The 22,515-nt window shown below is 37.0% G+C and overlaps 1 protein-coding gene across 2 annotated transcripts in view; it reads right to left on the minus strand.

Annotated features, from left to right (window-relative positions):
- The window catches only part of LOC127441947 (parathyroid hormone/parathyroid hormone-related peptide receptor-like), a 123,005-nt gene extending 101,118 nt beyond the window's left edge, over window positions 1-21,887 (minus strand). For both annotated transcript variants that reach the window (XM_051699543.1, XM_051699542.1), the window contains exon 1: window positions 20,879-21,887. In XM_051699543.1, coding sequence (XP_051555503.1) covers window positions 20,879-20,953 — 75 coding nt within the window. In that variant the 5' untranslated portion in view covers window positions 20,954-21,887. The remainder of the gene's footprint in view (window positions 1-20,878) is intronic.
- Window positions 21,888-22,515: the final 628 nt, after the last annotated feature.

Below are 22,515 nucleotides of genomic sequence, written 5' to 3' on the forward strand. Positions count from 1 at the left end.
TTTTTGTGAATGCGCTTACTTCCTGGTTTCTGCGGTATCTGAACCCATGGCTCGGAAGTTGCTTGCACAACATGCTATCAGTAACGCCAAAGGAAAAGGTTATCATGTTTGACTTGATTCACAAATGTCTGTTGTGGGATGCTGCTTGTTAGTAATATGACATAATGGGGTCGATTAAAGGGTACATGAACATTCAGAAGCAACATGTTGATTTCTTGTGTGATTATGTTGACAGTTTAACCCATTTGGTGCTATTTAGAATTTTTGATGAAAAAAAAAATATTAGAGAACGGAGACATTAACGTTCAACAATTTTTAATAAATTGTTCAACAATTTTTAATAAATCTTCGCTGTCAGAGGCACAGTGTTTTATTAATGCTCTTTAAAGGAATAGTTTGGGTTCAATACGACTTAAGCTAAATCGACAGCATTTGTGGCATTATGTTGATTACCACAAAAAAAGTTGAAACTCTTGCCTCCTTTTCTATAAAAAAAAACAAAAAAGCAAAAATCACAGTGAGCAAACTTACAGTGATACACTTACAATGAAAGTGAACTGGGAGAATTTCTGGAGGGTTTAAAATCAGCAATGTGAAGCTTATAATTTTATAAAAGCACTTATGTTCATTCTTCTGTTCAAACTTGTGTTGTATTTGAGCTGTAAAGTTGTTTAAATCGTCGTTTTTAACGGTCATTTTAGGGTTTGAAGGTTCACGCCATAACGTCTTAATGGCAACGACGTTGTAAAATTGGATACAACTTTACGCAGAAAATGTTAGTAAGCAATTTTATCACACTAAAATCATGTTAACACTTATAATGTTTATATCTTGTGGCTATACTTTTGAAACAGAGTGTATTTTAATTAGGACTGAAACGATTATTCGACGTTATCGACAATGTCGACAATAAAAAATTGCAGACAAAATTTTTTGTTGTCGAATAATTGTTTGATTTCATTTAACGTAACATGAGATCACATTAAAATCTAATGATGGCACGTGAGCGCAGCACTGCAGCTCACGCCTGACTGAGGCTCCGCTGAAGCAAAACTTGCGTGTCGAGCATCTTAAAAGGAAACACCCCGGTGTTACATCTTTAATGCAGTTATATTTAATGCGTTATAGCTTTATTAAAGTTCAAATAATAAGGAAGCAGGTCATGTAAATAACTACAAACTCTGAAACTGGCATTTCTCTGTGTGGTCAGCTCCTCTTCTATTAGTTGCACTAATGTCCCGATCTAAGGGGGAGAGACTGAAACTGCACCCGGCTGAGGCACACTTTGTCGCGGGGACGCTCATCCCTCGAGCGCGCACGCTTAATGCAGCTAGATTATAACGTGATGGCCCGCGACTTATTGAATCATAATATATGCGTCACTGTGTGTTATTATCGTGAAGAAAATTAGCAATACACAGCTTTATTAAGAGAGAGTTTGTTTTTTTGTGAGTTAAAGATGGATTAAAGTGAACAGAAAGGTGAGAGAGGGTAGTCTTCGCCCCATTATCTACACTGCAACTAAATATGTTTTTTATTTGTTTTTGTTTTGGCTTGTTTTCCAATATAAATATCTAAAACTTTAAAACAACATACATTTACTTTAGCAGCTATACTGCAGGAGAAAAAACTGTTATCTGAGAATGTTGCAAATAAAATACAAATATTTTAAAATATCTAAAAATCCTTTAAAAAAATATCCATTCACCTGAGAAGCAGCATATAAGATATGTAGACTTGCTTTAAGAGAAGAGATCTTGAATATAAGTATATTTTGTCTTTACTGCACTCGCAGAAGTAAAACCAATTGAAAGAATACAATTATATACAAAATACACTTATATTTAAGATACATTCTGTTAAAGCAAGTCTAAAAATCATATATGTTGCTTCTCAGGTAAATGTATCTTGTTTTAAGGATTTTTAGACAATTTTAAAAGGAAAACAAGACAAAAACACTTAACAACAATATTTGTTTTTTTTTTTTGCAGTATTTTTTTTTTTCTGAATTAAACTGAATAAAAAGTATTTTTTCCCTTTAAATCAGTGAATGTCATTTAGAGGTACTTTTAAAAAATGGTTTTGTCCTCTTAGCACATTTAATACAACCTTATAAGTCGGGCACAAGCTGAACAGTCGGTTAAGGGCTAATGATTAATCGTTGCTATAATCGCCTAATAGTTGAATAATCGTTCTAATAATCATTAGATTAGTCTATTATCAAAATAATCATTAGTTGCAGCCCTAATTTTAATATTTTTGGATTGGCCCCATTCACTTTCATTGTAAGTGCCTCACTGTAACCTGGATGTTTTGCTTTTTTTAAAGAAAAGGAGGGATAATCAACCGCAGGGCTGATGGGAACAACTAAGGTGGCAAGAGATGATAACACAATTTGCTAATTATTCAAGACTCATCCCTGTTTCTGTAATTTTCTAGCAACACACATCCAGCAAACTTTCACTGTACTTTCACTTTCACAAAGTGTGGCATCAAAACACTAGATGTTCAGTTCAGTTCAGTACAAACAAATTTATGAAAGTTTGGTTGTCAATACGTAAATTGGGGTGTAGGATGCAGTTGTGATGCCGACATCCCTTGTCATACAGAATGGGATAAAGCACTCAAAAAAGGAGTGACATCCATATTTAGCTGCTCTGTGAATGTGACCTGTGTATATATACTGTATAGCTTCAGTCACTACACTATATCTGATCAAATGTAATTGCTCCAATATCAGAAATTCAAGCATCAGATGGAAAATTGACAAAAAGGTTCAAAGTTGTAATAGCCTGTAAATTGTGTGGGTTATATCTGTAAAAGAATCCTGTTTCCCTAGTATGTGAAATGACTATCTGCTTTACACAGTCCTTCTGCACATGTCCCTTTGAAAATTGTCAGCTGCCCACATATGGCACACATAATTTCAACCAGACATGGGAAAAAAAATTAAGAAACATAAAGTCAACTCTTTTTATATTAGTTCTATGAAGGTGTATATTGAAAAAACCAACCGCCTCCTACTTTTTTCAGATAATGATCCCTGTGTCATGGCTGTATGTATTTGTGTTTGAGAAAACACAACTCAGTTCTACTCAGTTCTTTTACTACACAAAATTTTACATTATTCTCACTTTAACACATACCACAGGCTCAAAAAGAAGTGTCAGTGGGTAGCTAGGAGAAATCAGTATATAACTAAAAAACGAAATGCATGAATCGCTGTACACAAGGCTTGGCGAAACAGGGACTGCATCCAGAAAACTGACAGGCAAAATGCTTCTCGTTGAAATATCTGTGTTAGCTGTGTCACCTATTAAGCTTGCTGTAAAAGTGGCATTGAGTTACTCACACTCCCACATTCTTTGAGTGGAAAAAGGTGGGGAAAAAATCATTCCAAAGGTCAAGGGAAGTCAAGTAAACAACATTTTCCTGAGTCAAACACTGCCATCGCATTGCCTTACCATGCCAGAGAAACTGAGGCCTTTACTATTAATGTGCCAGTTATGAGTTCTGAGTCATGAACTCTTACCAATACACCCTGTATGACAGTCCATGAAATGCTGCAAGTTTGGAATACTTCTCTAATTGTTTCGATCATCCAGAAAGAAAGATAGCGCTTTCATTTGGGGATATTTCTTTTCACTTACTTTTATCCTTAACTGGGAGTGTGTAGTCTACGTAGAGGAATGTTGACTCCTTAGTGGGAGTTAGCTTAATGTCCATAGATATTGGCCTGCTATTTCTGTTCTTTGTTCTGATGTTCCAGGCCACATGAGTGATAATTTATAATATCTGCGAGTTGTTTTTAACCATATTAGAGACTCCAGGGATAAGGGGTTGTGTCTTACGTCATGATCTGGATTTGAAGGCTTCTCTCTTGACAGGATTCCTGCAAAACTTTAAGGCACTTTTCTTTAAAACAACTGCAAAAAACCTTATACGCTAATAAAGGGGTCGGCAACCTTTTTGACATGGAGTGCCATATTTTTTTTTTTCCTGGTCAGTGGCTGTGCCAACATCTTTCAATAGACTCAGATTTTTGAACCCGACGATGTCGGTTTATGTTTTCTCTTTTAATCATTTAATGTAATTTTGAGTGTGACCAAGGTTTAAGGAGGGTGTACCTGAATGCTAGGCTGGAAATCTCAAGGATTAATAGTGGTGTTTTCCTTATTACTTCAGGTGTTGTTCTGAAAGCAAAAAGAAACAAATGAAACACGAAATGTAGGCTGTCATCCGCGCAGCCTGACAGAAGCAAAGCAGGTGCGTTTACTCGCGCGATTAACCAAAAATGAAGCGCTGCCAGCTCGTGATGCGCAAATGGCTTTCACGCACTGCACAAGTCTGTTGGATATACTGCTGTCTCGTCCCATTTATACTTTTTGTTTAGCCTCCCATTCAGCTGATGAAGAAATGCTGCGCTATCATGAGGAAGGATTACTTCAAGATGTAGACTGGAATGCAGGTGCGGAATTTATAAAAATAAAATAGTCTACTCCTCTCTCACCGTTGCTGGCGTGCCAGTGATTACCCCTCAAGCATTGGCACGCATGCCATAGGTTGCTGACCCTTGCGCTATACATAATCAAAATAGCACAAAAATATTTTGCACATGTGTGCTAGGGCTGTACCATTTGGTAAAGAATATCACGAGTAATATATTCAGATTATTTTATATAACTGCCATATGCTAAACATTTTACATACTAAAGGTTCAATACAAGTTAAGCTCAATCGACAGCATTAGTGGCATAATGTTGATTACCACAAAAAAATATTTTCAACTCGTCCCTTGTTTATAAAAAAAAAATTGTGGTTACTGTAAAGCATTTACAGTAAAACTGAATGAGGCCGAGCAATAAAAGTTAAAATGCATACTGTAAAAGTCTACAGCAGAAGACCACATTGGGAACTATATATATGTATATATATATATATATATATATATATATATATATATATATATATATATATATATATATATATATATATATATGTATATATATATATAAACAAAGGACAAGTCAGAATTATTTTTGTGGTAATCAATGTTATGCCATAAATGCTGTTGCTTCAGCTTAACTTGTATTGAACCCAGAACATTCCTTTAAGGTTAAAAGGCTCTTGTTGAGTGTTCTTTACATAACGCAAAGCAAGCAAGGTCACTGAAAACACTGCATTTGTAATACTTTACAAAAAGGGCACATGAATGATCATGTACTAATACCTGAACTAATAGTTATTCAACATGACATGAAATGAAGAATTAAACAAATGCCTGCGTGAGATATGACTGGAGTGATAATTAACACTTACGATAAACTGAATCAAATGGGCTCTAAAACAATGTATGTGAAGTTGCAAACCCTAATGATCTAATTTAACACTCAGAACTTTAATTAATTATCTCTCTGGAATTTCCATATAAATGATGGTGAAGTGTGATAATCCAACTCCATCCAATAAAGCTATAATGACAAAAGTTATAAAGGCATGATATTTAGTTAAATTTGTGCATGCTTACTTTAGATCAAGGGCAGAAGGCAGCCACTTCACATTCTTTGTTATAGAGCCTAACTGATTTAAATGATCCATAACTGTTTATTAAAACATTACATGTCACAATAATGTAAAACACTGTTTGCATCCCACTTTACTATCGTAATATAAAATATTTCCTGCCAGATCTCATGAAAATTACTATGACACCATTTTTACAAAATTACACTGTCGTTCCTTACCCATATCACGGCAGTTTGAAGGAGAAATGTCCACTGCGTGGTGCTAAAAGTGAGTAAAATTTTCTCTCAAACAGATGAGGTTTTTAAGGTTAATGCTCTATTGAGTTTTAAATCAATAAAACCTACAATCCTGCCCTAAACCTAACCGATAGTGTCATAAAAGCAAACGTGAGATGAAAAACCCAATTACTGAAGCAACCACGTCATTTTGTGGTGCTTATGACACTTTTGGCAGAACTTTTATCCCAGTCATTTGCAAAACACTCTATGTATTGAGCTACCACATAATTTGATCATGTTGAAAAAGCTTGTAAATATAGTTTATGTAATGGAAACGTTAAAATGCATCACATTACAATTCATGCGGTATAGTAAAAGTGTTTAGATATCATAAGATAGCATTGTGTGATGAACAGGGCAAAAAGTAATTGTTCATGAACTGATGATCTTGTGATTTGTGTGAAAGTGAATAAAACGTGTTTTAGCATTTCTATTGTTAATTTTACCAGGAAACTGCCGTGAAACATAGAATGAGCCACATACAAAATTAAATCATGTTGAAGAATGAAGGCCAGTGGTTAGAAGGGAGGGTTTGAAAAGAAAGAGGGATTCACTACATCAGCCAAAAAGGCAAGACATGTCAAAAGCAGAGTAAGTTGCGTTTTAATAAAAATATTACGAAGTCAAAATGTATTTGTTTATTTATTTTTGGAATAACGTGCATAGATTAATCATGGCCAATAAGACAATTGTGTATTAAGTAAATACGGTAAAGTTTTGATTTTTTGTTGACTTTATCAACGTTATTAACATACACTATAAGTCCAGACATATCTAATGTTAGAACTTCAACAGCCCTTGATTATTTCATGCTTTCATTTGCCATTAACTCATGTTGAAATAAGTATTAGTTCAGGTTTTATTTTTACCAGTAATACCATTATTGTATTTAAGTACGGAACATAAATGCTGCTCAGAAATTAAGGCCAAGGAGGTATTAGTCATCTGGCATGTTTGTATGACCACAGAGGCTGTATAAAAACACTTCCGAAAGCAATTTGTAATGATCCTTCAGGCAGTTTTTATAACTCTTGTTTTATGACACTACAAACCGTATCTTCATTAACAGATCATCACTACACATAGCTGCCAGGATCAATCTACTCTGCTGAAGATGCCTACAAGTCTATATAGTAGCGGTTTTAACCACCACGCAAACCACGCAATTGCTGGGGGGCCTCCATCCCAGTAGGAAAGCTCCACAAAAACCGCTTGAGGGGTGATATGATGTTCTGGGTACACGCACGAATACGCTGTTGCCAGCGCTCTTAGAGCAGTTCATGTTAGAGGTCCGCCGGGTTCGAGTCAGTTTTTCAAGTAGGACTTTGGGTTCGGGTTTGTAATTTATGAAAAAATATACAAGACTTCCGAACTTGTTTTGCCCATGAGTTAGGGGCCGTTCACACCAAATGCGTTTTGTCCTATTGTTTTCCAATGTAAACACGCGCTGGATGAATGTCCTTGACTGCTGCACCGTGTCTCGCTGTTTCTTCAGTGTCTCACGCAGGACCGACACATTTTTAGACACTGTGTCAAGTTAAAAATAACTTCAGGTCTCAAAAAGGCACGTAGAGACACCTGCGTTCTATTTCATTTGTTGCGCTGTGTCTAGACTGTTTTTAGTGCAGATGTCACAAAGATTTAATGTTTTGAACAAGTTCAAGTTGCAAAGAGGGGATTGTTACAATGTTTAACATTATTCCAGATTATTCTGCACCAAGCAAAGTTTCAGCGCTTGATAAACGGCAAAGTTTTTTCCCTTCTGCTCTAGTGTGCTGAGGGGCTGCCATGCCTTTTCTGTTTACTGTTAATGTACTGTTACAAATGTTGCCTATGATGTTTACATAAAATACAGCCTTTTGCAACATGATGAACAATACACTGCAGTGTCAGAATATGAGCACCAGGTGAAAGTAAAGTAAATAATAGAGGAAAATATATTATTGTATAAAAAAAAATTCTCAAAGTAATAATAATAATAATACTGTATCATATTATAATGACAAACTGAACAACAATAAATAATTGTTAGTTTATAATGTTAATAAATAACAACTGAATTCCAAAATGTTAGTGAGTGAAGTAGTAGGTTTTAAACACTCTGTTTATTAAAAGATTTATGTTTTGTAAAAATAGATGGAAGTAAATTTTGCTTTTTTTAATCACTGTATTGTCGGGAAAAAAATGGAAAACAAGCATTAATTATCTTGAACTAGAATTTTATTTCATTAAACATTTTGAATATACTTCTGATAGGATGAATTTCAAATTATGATTTAAAATAAATTTTATTTTATTTTTTAAGCAAAATAAAAATGGTCAGTTGTTTGGGGCCTCAGAAATCGTAAACCCACCCCTGAGTCTATGGCACCATTTTGTGCCTTGCAGTGTCCTGCTGAATGGAATTAGAGCCATGTGTCATGACAAACACCATTACCCCACAACTGACATACTGGTTTCTTCCATCAAGTGCCCGCAAGGTTACAAGGCATGAACTACACAAAAAGAAAGAAAGAAAGAAAGAATGAAAGAAAGAAAGAAAAGAAATAGTCTGATTGCAATCATGACGATTTGTGCCAATTAATAGATGCACAAATGGTAGGACCAATCAGCTGGAATTCTTCCTGAAGGTCAAAGCTCTCATAGCAACAGTGAAAACACTGTAGATGAAGTGAAGCAGTCTGCACTGTCTATCTACAGTATATTCAGTTCTTTTAAGAAACTTCAGCCGTATTTAGTGCACAAAACACAGTAAGTATATAGCCAAACAAAAACATTTGTTTGATTTAAAGATGTGAAGAGGAGCCAGAGGTTTTTTTCCCACAATGCTGGTGAACCTGGGGGCGGTAAGTCAAAGTGGATCAGTTTGTTCGCTGTCTGTTTGTAAAGCTGCAGTGATTCATTTTGCTATATTGGATGTTGTTCACTGAAATGCCCCAGATTTTCGGGGTCATTTGTCGAGAGGAGATGGTAAGGTTGAAGGTGTTAAGACAAATAAAATAAAAAAACAGTCCTTTTCCTGAAACCTTTTTTTTTTCATGTAAGATACTTATGAATAAAAAGTGTAGAGAAGGAACGTAAATAAACAGTGCCATGTGTTCAATGGTGCTCTGTTTATGCAACAATTATCCCAGTAGCATTAAAGATAATGCAATCCATAAATAGTGTGTACATGCATTGTACGACTCTGTATGGAAACAAATTAGGTATGCGTGGGGATTTTAAGGAATAACCCCTTTTATATTTCTTGAATTGCAATGGCTGGTTACAGAAATGTGGGCTGTAATAACTTTTGTGTCTCAATGGAAATCAAGCTGGAATAGCCTCTTTATCATTTTACAATTATCTTAATAAAGGTTCAAAGTAACACTATGGAGTGACCCATTCTTCAAATTTTTTTGAATGTACCAGCACATGTTCCAGTTAATTAATTCTGACTGCTGATGCATCAAAGACTGCACTGACATTTTACATTTTTCCTTATTGCATTTATCCTAAAAACCTCTTCTAAAGACGAAAGAACAACCTAAGTCAACTAATCGTGATCAAAGGAAAAACAAATACAGCCATACATCACTGGATCAAAACAATTAAACTTTCTATTAGCCCCATATGTCTCGCAAAGACACACTTTCCAGCCATGCAAGTGTTCAAAGGGGTTAAAAGAGAAGGATAGGTAGGCTATAGGCTAAAGTTATTAAGTAAAATTATTTATCTGCCAGCCTGGCTGATTTTTAAGTCAAAAAAATACAGACATGTCATTTGTTGTTGTTTTTTTTATTATTATTATTATTTTTTTAGGTAATTATATGTAAAGTATACATGCACATTTGTGTATGTTTGGAAAGACGCTGAAATGTACAATATCAATGTTCTGACAGCATCTAAAACATAAACTAATCAGAATCGAAACTGCTGGAACTTTGTGAGGGTACTGCAAGCAGGACTCTCAATTAGCAGTGAATAATGGAGAAACTTTGTGCAAGAAAGAGCTTTTTAATGGGAAATTTATATAAAAGATCCAAATGATATTGCAAAATCCAAATGGGACTAATTAAAGTCGTTTGCACATGTTATATAGATTAATTTATCACCAAAGCCAAACAAGTATTAAATATACTGTAAGTGATGTTAAAAAATAAACTGTATGTGATGTTGATATTAAAATTAGGTCAATGCCTGTGTTAAACAATGTGATGCCATTAAACATATTTAGTTAATCTTGTGTATTATAAATCAAATTAACACATGCATTGCATTCAATATTCAGTGATCCTCATTTCTACATAATATGTAAACATTTATGTCTCTCAAGTTATATTTTAGATTGAACTGTACATATTAGTGTCTATCCAAATGGAAAATGATAAAAACAAAAGAAAATGTATGTTTGCGCCTTTAATATTTTGATCAGTGCTGAGACCAAATATGAAAATTATTACTGCAGGTCAAAAGAATATAATGTAGAAGTTGTTATGTATGATGAATAATGGTAATAATAAAAAAAAATAAAAAATAAAAAAACATTTTTGAAAAAAATATATTGACAAATTGGACCTATTTCAAGCCAGCTGTGTGGATTTAATTTCTTATTTTCAGAGCAAATATTCACATATCATTCACACAGCCTGACACTGACAAAAGATTGTAGCTTTTCCCTCTCAAAAGTTTAATTTGCTTAATTTAATACATTTATTTATTTTTGCTTTTAACTTTTGTCTATCTGGTTCAACCTGGAGGCTTTGGTATAACATACATTCAAAGACATCTTCCAAACACTTTTATTCCATTTTTATCCTTCTTTTCCATCTCTACCACTATTGTTAAATGTTTCAAATGATTATGGGCTTCTTTTCTTGTGTGCCAAATGTAGCCACGTTTTACCAACAAATGGCTCTTATGTACCTTGAGGTAATGATAAATCGTCTTAGAAATAGAGTTATAGTGATCCATCAATTCTGTTCATATACACTCAATGAGCACTTTATTAGGAACACCTGTACATCTTCTTGTTCATGTGATTAACTAATCAGCCAATCGTGTGGCAGCAGTGCAGTGCATAAAATCAGGCAGATACAGGTCAGGAGCTTCAGTTAATGTTCACGTCATCCATCAGAAAGGGGAAAAATTGTGATCTCAGTGATTTTGACGGTGGCATGATTGTTGGTGCCAGACAGGCTGGTTTGAGTAATTCTGTAACTGCTGATCTCCTGGGATTTTCACACACAACAGTCTCTAGAATTTACTCCGAATGGTGCCAAAAACAAAAAACATCCAGTAATCGGCAGTTCTGTGGACGGAAATGCCTTGTTGATGCGAGAGGTCAACAGAGAATGGCCATAGGACCATAGTGTTCCTAATAAAGAGCTCAGTGAGTGTACGTTTTCCTCATAAAGCAGCAGCATGCACAATGATAAACTTATAATACTGGCCAGATCTCCCCTAGTCATCACCTGCAGTGAGCAAGACCTGCTATATGATCTTTTCTCACTACAATATTTTTCTCATTATGACAAGTGAAAACAGTGCTCTCACTGTTATTCTGTGGACAAATATGCATGCAGTTGGGAAGCAAAGTAACAACTTAGTCATGCGGCAGGCATTAGTTGCATGCCATGGCTCCTGAGAAGTTGCATTTCCTCTTTAATAAATGCAAGAACATAGTGAGTCACTAAGTCCAGGCTGCATTCTCTATAACAAGGCATGTTGGGTGTAGGGCTGCAACTAACGATTATTTTGATAATCGACTAATCTAACGATTATTAGAATGATTATTCAACTATTCGGGCGATTATTGCAACGATTATTCATTAGCTCTTAACCGACTATGCAGCTTGTACCTTGACTTAAAACGTTGTGATAAATGTGCTTACTAACAATAAAGAGGACAAAATCATCTTTTAAAAATATCTCTAAATGACATTCACTGAATTAAAGGGGAAAAAATGACTTATTATTAAGTTTAATTCAGTAAAAAAAAAAATCACTGCAAAAAAATCAAGTGTTGTAATCAAGTGTTTTTGTCTTGTTTTCCATTAAAACATGTCTAAAAATCCTTATAAGTTACATATAAGCAACATATAAGTTATTTAGACTTGCTTTAAGAGAATGTATCTTGAATATAAGTGAATTTGGTATATAAGTGTATTTTTTCACTTGTTTATTCATCTGCAAGTGAAGTAAGGACAAAATATACTTATATTCAAGAATATCTATTCTCTGAAAGCAAGTCTAAATATATTATATGTTGCTTCTCAGGTAAATGTATCTTGTTTTAAAGATTTTTAGATATTTTAAAATAATTTAATATTTAATATTATATTCAACATTCTCAGACAACAAATTTGTCTTCTGCAGTATAGCTGCTAAAGTAAATGTACTTTATTTTAAAGGAGTTTTAGATATTTATTTTGGAAAACATGCCAAAACAAAAACAAATCAAAAAAGTGTTTAGTTGCCATGTAGTTAATGGGTGAAGACTACCCTATCTCACCTTTCTGTTCACATCAATCCATCTTTAACTCTCAAAAAACAAACTCTCTCTTCTTAACAGAGCTGCATATCGCCGTTGTGCCGATGTAGTGACACTAGGGGTCACTCTTGGGAGCCCGAAACACCTCTGGTCTTTGAAAAAAGGCCAAGAGAATTGGCGAGTGGTATTTGCATACCACTCCCCCGAACATACGGGTATAAAAGGAGCTGGTATGCAACCACTCATTCAGATTTTCTCTTTGGAGCCGAACGGTCGATGCTCACTGATCTGAATTCTCACAGCTGTTCATTCACCTCTGCTGGATCTGACGGCGCATTTCAGCGGCTTCTCCCCCTCTGCACTGGTGCACTGCAGTGAACGCCCCTGAAAGCTTCGGCAGAAATAAAAGAGTATATTCTAAAATAAAGAGTATATTTCTCTAAAAGAGCGGCACACACGGAACGTCTTTTTAAAGATGCCTTTCCGTTTGTGTGTCATTCCTGGTTGAGGTCGTTATCTCTCGCCTTCTGACGGTCACGATCGCTGTCTTTAGTGTCTGGGCATTACCCACGCGGAGACAGCGTTCGTGGATGGGTCATGCACTCATTGCGAGAACATGACCATGGCAACGTTGCGGTCGCGGCTTGCCTTCGTAAGAAAGCAAGCCACCCCAGTGGCTCCCCGCCTCGGTCCTTCTACCTACGGGTATGAGGCCAGCGCAGTTAGCACTGGGGGTGATTTGGGGACCTCAATGGGACCACCTCCGCCGGGTATCCCCCCACGGACCTCCCATTCCCCAGCACACTCGTCACACCCCGATCGGGCTTCCAGATGAGTCCGCCGGCTTGTCTCACGGCGAGTTCGACCTCTTGTTCGGAGCCCGCGAAGCTGGTGAGCTCTCGAGCGCAGCATCGGAGAACGGGCTCATCCAGTCGGACGCGGAAGCCTCAGCTGGGCTTCCCCTCTCGGGTACGGTCGCCCAGTCATAGGCTGACGCGGAGATGATGGACATGCTTTCCCAGGCAGCCGCAAGCGTCGGGCTAGAGTGGAACCCTCCGCTCTCCCCTGAACCCTCGCGGCTCGATGATTGGTTCCTGGGCCCGTGTCGCCGCTCACAGCCACGCCCCGCCCCAGTTCCTTTCTTCCCGGAAGTGCACGAGGAGCTGACAAGGTCGTGGGAGGCACCTTTTACTGCCCGGTCCCGATCTTTCAGATCCCCCGCTCTCACTACCCTCGATGGTGGGGCGGCCAAGGGGTATTCGGTGATCCCCCCGGTGGATAAGGTGCTCGCGGTGCACCTATGCCCGCAGAGCACAGCCACCTGAAGCTCCCGTCCAGGAGCGGTCTCCCCGCCCCTGCGCACCCAGCTGTGGCACAAATCCACGGGTCACGAGGACAAGCCTCTTCCTCCCCCGTCCCAGGCTGTTCCGGGGGTGGTCACAAGGAGCCAGGTAAGTGCTTCTATGTCCCTGAACTCAGCACGGCCACGGCACGACGTGGCACCTGAGGCTCACGAGCCAAATTTTGGGGAGAGATAAAAATGAGGATAAGAGGCCACGACTGGGCTAGCCTGTCCCTATCTTTTGGGTAGTCGACTTGTCCCCGAAGGGCCGTTCGACACTCATAACAGTGTTGGGGAAGGTTACGTGTCGGCCTGGTGTTCTGGCTACGAGGCACACAGTGGTCTGCCCATCTCGCATCGCCAGTTCACATAACACAGTTCAGCTAGTTGTGGCGTTTCGTATAGGGACCCCTAGTGTCACTACATCGACACAACGTTGAGTGAGTGACAGATAGGGAATGTCCTGGTTACTTCCGTAACCTCCGTTCCCTGATGGAGGGAATGAGACATTGTGTCCCTCCTGCCACAACACTGGACTACCCGCTGAAATGGCCGAGACCTTGTCTCGGCTCCTCAGCACAAAACCTGAATGAGTGGTTGCATACCAGCTCCTTTTATACCCGTATGTTCGGGGGAGTGGTATGCAAATACCACTCGCCAATTCTCATTGGCCTTTTTTCAAAGACCAGAGGTGTTTCGGGCTCCCAAGAGTGACCCCTAGTGTCACTACATCGACACAACATTTCGTTCCCTCCATCAGGGAACGGAGATTACGAAAGTAACCAGAACGTTTTCTTCACGATAAGATACACACCGCAACACATATTTATTATGATTCAATAAGTCACGAGCCATCACGTTATAAACTAGCCACAGCAAACGTGCGCGAGGGACGAACATGCCCTCACCAGAGTGCACATCAGCCGGGTGCAGTTTCAATCTATCCCCCTTAGATCGGGTCACTTCACGCGACTCATAGAAGAGGCGCTGACAGAGATATGCCAGTTTCGGAGTTTGTACATATTTACATGACCTGCTTCCTTATTATTTGAACTTTAATAAAGGATGAGGTGTTTCCTTTAAAGACGCTCTGACATGCATGTTTTGCTTCAGCGGAGCGGCAGCTCTGGCTCAGTTGTATTTCACAACGGGAGTGCTTCTGTATTTACCTATTTGGTATTTTTGTATAATTCCCTCATACTTTGCGATCTACATCACCTGAAGCTGTTTGGAAAGTTTAGAGTGCATCTGGACTGTGAGCTGTGTCATCTTCCTCTCCTCAGTCTGCTCTCGCACGCCATCATTAGTTTCATAGCTGATCTCATGTTACGCTAAATGAAATTATTTGTCTACAATTTTTTATTGTCAACGTTGTCAATAATGTCGACTAATTGTGTCAGCCCTATGTGACATGCACCTACAGAGAGAGGACCTTTTTTATTTTAGATTGCATGTATTTGAGTGGTTCAGCTTAACTCAGCTAAGAGTAGCCACAACCAGATCTTTGCCCTTTAAAAAAAAAAAAAGGCTTCCAGTGAGGAAAAGCAAAGAACAACACTGTGTATGCAGCCAAATGGGTGCTTCTGGATGGCCAGAAAACATGGTAGGGTTTAATGCCTAATTTCCAGCCAGATCTCATGAAAATTATGAGACTGTGCCAACATTTTTGCAAAATGATATTGCGTGGTTCCTTCATTGTATCATGGCAGTTCTGAGGTTAAATGTCTACTGAGTGGTGCTAAAAGCAAGTAACATTTTCTTGCAAACAGGTTTTGAAGGTTAATGCTTTATCAAGTTTAAAAATCAACTAAACCTACCTAACTCCCTAACCTAAACCTTAACTGAATGTTCCAGGTTTAATACAAGTTAAGCTCAATCAACAGCATTTGTGGCATAATGTTGATTACCACTCAAATTAATTTCGACTCGTTCCTCCTTTTCTTTAAAAAAAAAAGAAAAAAAAAGAAAAAATCGAGGTTACCGTGAGGCACTTACAATGGAAGTGAATGGGGCCAATTTTTGGAGGGTTTAAACACAGAAATTTGACGCTTATAATTTTATAAAAGCACTTGTTGTAATTCCTCTGTTAAAACTTGTGTATTATTTGAGCTGTAAAGTTGTTTAAATTGACATTTTTACAGTCGTTTTAGGAATTTAGAGCTTGTTGACATTACAAGGTCATGGTAACGAAGTTGTAAAATTGGCTATAACTTTACACAGAAAAGGTCTGTAAGTGATTTTATCACACTAAAATCATGTTTACACTATGTCTTATGTCTTGTGGTTTTGAAAAAGTGAGTATTTTATCATAAAAAAAAATAAAAAATTGGCCCCCATTCACTTCCATTGTAAGTGCCTCACTGTTTTTTCAACATTATGCTACAAATGCTGTTGATTGAACTTAATTTGAACCCAGAATATTCCTTTAAACCTAAACCTGACCAATAGTGTCATTAAAAGCAAATGTGAGATGAAAAACACATTTGCTATAGCAACCACATAATTTTGTGATGCTTCTATGAAAACTTTCTGCTCACGTGTCGATCATGATCAAACAAGCTTGTAAATGTGGTTGGTTATAAGTGTTTAAATGTCATTAGATATCCGTGTGTGAAGAACAGTGTTGGGTTATCTAATTACAATGTAATTAATAACAGTAATCCAATTAAGTTTTAAATACAAAAAGAAGTTAGCACATTAAAACACATTTTTACACAATTAATGCAGTATCGTTTTTTTAACTTCCAAATTTCACTTATGTTTTTCCACACTTCCTCTGGCTAAAATTGGCATATATAAATTTCCAGGAGGTACACGCATGAGTCGACTGCACATCCTAGCAAAGAAACTGATTGTGTGGAGCAGTGCACGTTTATTCATTACCGGGCTTGGAGAGTAACGGAACACTTCTAACGGTGCTATGTAATCAGGATTCAAAAAATGTGTAACTGTGATCCATTACAGTTACACAAAAGCCCAACATAATCAGATTACAGATACATTTGGTAAACAATTTAGATTACTAGCAGGATTAACATTTCATTTATAACATAAGAAACAAAAGATTCTTTATGACATAAAATTATAAGACCACTGCTCGCTCAGCCTGATCTCATAAATATACATAGCTAATTTGTACGTTAGTATTTGTAACATTTAAACGTACTTGTTTGTATGTTTGAATAGACACTAAAAACTTCCAATATGAATGTTTGAAAACATCTAAAACGTAAACATTTGTATGTAATTACAGCTTTAGAAATGTAAAATATTGACAAATCCATGACTAATACACTGTATTTGAATACACTAATCTATTATAAATATATTTTTTACATTTTTACTGTTTAATAGATATTTTAGATCCCTTACCCCTATCCCAATCCCTAAATACAACCACTTTTCAACCATATCAAAACATGTAACAAGTAGACTAATGTACAGTGACAATAATTTTGTCTCATTTTGGGGTGGCACGGTGGCTCAGTGGTTAGAACTGTCGCCTCAGGTTTTCTCCCCGTGTTGCCGTGGGTTTCCTCTGGGTGCTCTGGTTTCCCCCACAAGTACAAAACATTCAGGTTAAGTAAATTGGAGACTCTAAATTGCCCTGTAGGTGTGAGTGAGAGTCCCCCAGCCACTGGGGGTTGTGTTGAATTGTATTGTTGAGAACAGTTCAAAAGTGTGGGTGAGGGAGAAAACTCATAGAAAGTATGAATAAGTAATTAAAGACACACTAGTAAAGGTTTAAATCTATTTCAATCTATTCTTTAAAACTATAATTGTTTTTAGTCATTGGGATTAGGATATATATTTATTTATTTTTATTTTTATTTATTTTATTATTTTTTTCAAAATCTTCTTTAAACATAAACATAAAATCACCCATAAATGTTAGCTGGTGATGTCTGGCTGTGGATCATGAGCAAGCAGAGGAAAGACACTGGAGACATTACATTAATAAAAATGATGAAGGAAAAGATAGCCTGTGATCTACCTATTGCAGTCGGAAGTTAATCAAAGGTGCCAAGTACTCTAAACGCTAAGATCCAATACATGGCAGAATTAAACGGTGCAGTGTTTCTGAATCTGAGGTATATCCTGTCAGATTGTTTAATGTTAACCAAAACACAATTTAGTGCATCTGTTCATATTTTATTTGCTTGATGAAAACAAGCAATTTACTATAGCAGATAGAGGACTCACCTGATTTGTTTACAGTTGTTTTACATTTGAACATATTCTATTATACTTTTAAGGAGGCGGTGTCTCCTAAAAACATCTTCTTCATGTTTTGTTTTTTTGTTGTTGTTTTTTTTTATAATAGCTAAATCACTCATAACATAATTCAAACATGGTTTTTAAAAATGTCATAATTAGAAGTCTTTGAGATTGTAGTGCATTTCTCTTGACTTTATTTACATATGTGACCTTCAAGTAAACAAAAATTAATTCAAAGTAATCTGATTACATTCATTTCTTATTACGGTAATTGGATTAAGTTAATGATTATTGTTTTTTACTAAATAATCAGTATTTGTAAAGGAATACATTTTAAAAGTAACCCTCCAGACCCTATTCATTATGCAAGCTGCCGTATCTCTTCCCATCGCTCAATGATTCTCACTCACCGTCATCTAAACCACTGTGCGCAATAGAGACTGAACAGCAGCCAGGGAAAATAACAGTTTTAAGATTTGAAACTTCAGCAAATTAAACTTCAGCATTCAATATATTTTATATCTGTATTTGTAGTAATGCATTGGCAATGTACACTTAAGTTTATCTTCCTAATAAATCTTGATATGAATTGAATCTGCCCATTTGATCCTATTATTAAAAAAAAGTAAACTGGAAAATGGTAGAAGATTTTGCCCAAGTTTTAATTACAGCATGTCCACTGATTTTATGGCATGTATATACTTGTATCACAGATTTAAACCTGTAAACATGTGTCTAATTAACTCTGTTTGCAAAAAAAACTACATATTTTAACACTCTTATTTAAATAATTACAATAAATGACAACTAACCAATTTCTTGCAAGTCTTTTGAGACAAAGTATAAAGTAAATACATTTATGATTATATTGTAATGTTTGTTTTGATGTACTATGATTAATTGCGATTAATCACATAAAACTGTGCTATTAATTTTTTTTTTTTTTTAATAATCGATTCATAGCCCTACTTTTTTGATTAAGTAATCAGTAAAATCAGTAATCTGAATACAATTTGTTTTTTTTTTTTTGTTTTTTTTGGAGTAAATAATTTTTATTTTTTTTTTGTAACACCCTATCTACACTGGACGTGTCGAAACGAACGTTTGTCTTGTTGGCAGGAGTGGCGCCAGAGTGTGCATCGCAAAATGTCTGTTTAATGTTGGTGTGCCGTGATGTGGCACGACTTACGCATCCAGTGTAGACAGCATCATTGATTATAATGGAATCGATTTGCTTTTGTCGCGTCGCGCCGTTCGCTTCAGGTGTAGACAGAGTGTAACTTACCCAACACTGGTGAGGCACAGGGCGAAAAATAAGTGTTAAACTGATAATCTGCCGTTTTACTCATGATTTGTGTGAAACTGAATTAAAGTTGTTGTTGTTATAGCTACTCTCCCTCTAGTATTTATTTCACTAGGAAACTGCCGTGATACGTACAACAAGCCACATAAAAATCGTTTACAGGTATAATAACGTGATTCTGAGACCAGTAATGTCAGGAGGTTCTGCTGAGTCCTACAAGCCCATCACAAAAATATTGATTGCTGAACATTTCATTCCTGTTCAAAGAAAAAGCATTTATTTTTTTAAACCTATTTTTCTAGCAGCATAAGTGTGATTTTAGCTGCTATCCTTTTATTTTCTTTGAAGTACTGTATGCCCTGCCTTGTGATGTCTTGTCTGTGCTAAATGACCCCATACACTCATTAGCTTAATCATGCAAGTAACACATCTATTTACTCATGACACATACAGAATGTATAATCACACTGTATGCCCCTGAGACATTCAGAAATAATTCAAACGATTTCAATCACACGATGCTACAATTCTGGTCTTCCTCAGTCTTGCTCAGTTTACGCTCCTTTTATGTCACCTTCAATAAGCTCTACTCATAGCAGTAAAATATAAATACAAATGCAACTTCACAGCTAAAGAAAAAGCATGTACTTTTTTCCCACTTTAAAGATTTGACTATGCTGATTGTTTTAATCTCTTTTGCATATATGAAGTGACCCACAATCTATTCTGGGCTCTTTTCAATTTAAGTTTCTTATCTTAGAACACGTTCTGCTCCAGCACACTTTCCATCATACAGTCCAGCATACTTTAGCTGTGGGTGCCTTAAATGGTAACTTTTGATGGTGCACCAAACCACACAAGCCGGTCTCTTTTGAAGAAGAAAACCTGCTGGTGCAGTTTTGTAAAATGTGTTTGTAAAAAATCACTTGCACAATCTATACAATTGTATATACAGTGGAGACTTGTTGACATGCCATAGATCTTGCTTATATAGAGAAACAAAGCTCAGCATTCTGTTCAATCTGTGACAAATTGCAGCTTTCACCATGGAGTGAGATTAATTACACAGTGCACGTCAAACTGTGTGAAGTTTCGTAAAAAGCAGCATCCTTTACCTGCCACTTCACTATCACCATGATCTAAGGAGATCCTGCTTTTTCAAAAGGGCATCAATTAACAAGCTAATAATCACTTCTGTGAACAATAATAGTGAATTATGTTTATGTCTGCAAAGCCTTATACAGCAGCAGCCCATCACTGTCACTCCTTGTGCCTGGATTGTATCTGAGGAGAGCGGTGAAAAAATCAAATCTAAGGGATAAGTAATACAATCATAAATGGAAAAGCATTCAGCTAGATTTTATAACAAATCAGGTTTACATGGTGTCGAGTTTGGTTTTAGGTAGTTAATTTGAATCATGAAGCATAGCGAATTAGGATAACTACAGCATCTTTAGTACACGTGCCGTAGTGGAAAATGTGACAAAAGGGCTGAGAACATTGAAACCTTGCAACACAATCCCTAATCATGAGCTGCGCTGGTGGAACCCGAAAGGCTGCAGGATCGAACCCCACGATCACCATTGTGTCCTGATGACAGTCCCTGTAACACGTGTTCAGTGAGTCACTTTAGATAGTAAAGGCAGCTGCATTACACTTTAGACACATTATGGTAGCGCATTCGTTTTATGAACATAAGTTTCTGACAAAAATAAATAAATAGTGATGTCCGAACTTACCAGACCATAGACGAAACTCAGCAAGGTGCCGCAAAAGAGAAAACCCAAAGTGTGAACGACCAGCGTGGCTCCCATCCCGACGCACAAAGTAAGTTGACGCAAATTGATGGCGGCTTAAATGGGATTTCTCTAATGTTCACGTCTACTTAAGCGCCGTCAGAGTCAGTCATGTCTCCTCCGTCTGCTTTACATCGTGTTGCAGCGGCGTGTGATGTTATGAATATATTCTCACGGCGTCTCCTTGTCACAGATCTGTAGAGTCAAACTGTTCCCAGCTCGTGTTTTATTTCTCTGCATCTGTCTGCCTTTTTTCCTGAAATTACATCCACATGTCAGAGCTATTTATGTCCTTCTTCTGCGGTAGGAAGTTCAAATGATTCTTTGTGGAGTAGAAACCGAGACTTTATTTTTAGGTCTGGTCTTTTCTCTTCAGCCTTGCTGTAAAAAGAGCGACATTTTCTCTGAGGAGGACACATCAAAAAATTATCGGTTTAACTGTTTTGAAAGTAGACTGATGGAGCGATGTGGTGAATCTGAATGAAATACACACCAAAGAAAGCCACAGTGAACAAAACATTCACAGTTCAGTCAAAGCTTAAAATACTGTCACAGACTTAAGTCAAGCGCAATAAATAATGTCCTCATGAAATGCTACTTCGCTTAGCGTTTCTATTTTTTTCTTTTCTTTTTTTTCTTGTACACTAGTATTTAAAAAAAACATATATATGTTTCGTTGGGAGTTTCGAAATAAACTGGGAGTTTCAACTCTATTACTAGACTACTTTTCGCCGTAATTGTGATGCAACAGACGCAAATGGCCAAAGAAAAAGCGATAAACGTGACAAGAAAATGTGAAAAATCCTACTTCACAATTAACATCAGGTCTCCGCCGCTGAAAAACCTTAAGGTACAGTCAGTATTTTGGAGTAAGTTTAGAGTTCCCCTCATTGACAAAACGGCTCCAGATGTAGTAAACACGTCGGACACCCTTACAGCACCTCTGGACATGTTGAAGTAGCGGACAGAAAGAGGCAGTTATCAATGAAAAGCGTGAAGGACTTTTGATTGGCTTACGAGGAAGCGTGAGGGATTTGATTGGCTTACGAGGAAGCTTGAGGGATTTGATTGGCTCACGGTCTCCAGGGGTTCAGTACACCTCGACTCAAGACAGCACGCGCTTCCCGCCCCTTCTGCACAAGCTGCGCATTCAGTGCTGTGCTTTATGTTGGCAAAACGAGCGTTTCTTAGCGGCCCGCGTCGACACCATGTAATGCTACCAATAAAATTATGCAAATACAATGCTGGGGAACTTTTGGATTCAGATTTTGACTGGCCTATGAAATACGTCTTTCAGAGAGGGTTTTACTATTTGCTTTTTCATTAAATACATACATATCTTGAACTGTCCCTGAAGTCCACTTATGATAAAATCTTGATTTACACATTTTCCTGGCTGCACTTATATTATTTGGGGAATTTTACTTACGCATTTATTTGAAAAATAAAATAATAAAAACAAACGTGGAAAGGAAAAGGTTGCAAATCAGGTGCACATCTGCATGGAGTATATAAAATGAATGGTCTCTAGAAGCTTGTGCAAAGTTTCAAAAAGGTTCGATTGAATTAATCACTGCATG

This window comes from Myxocyprinus asiaticus, chromosome 6 (assembly GCF_019703515.2).
Source record: "Myxocyprinus asiaticus isolate MX2 ecotype Aquarium Trade chromosome 6, UBuf_Myxa_2, whole genome shotgun sequence".
NCBI classification, from domain to species: domain Eukaryota; kingdom Metazoa; phylum Chordata; class Actinopteri; order Cypriniformes; family Catostomidae; genus Myxocyprinus; species Myxocyprinus asiaticus.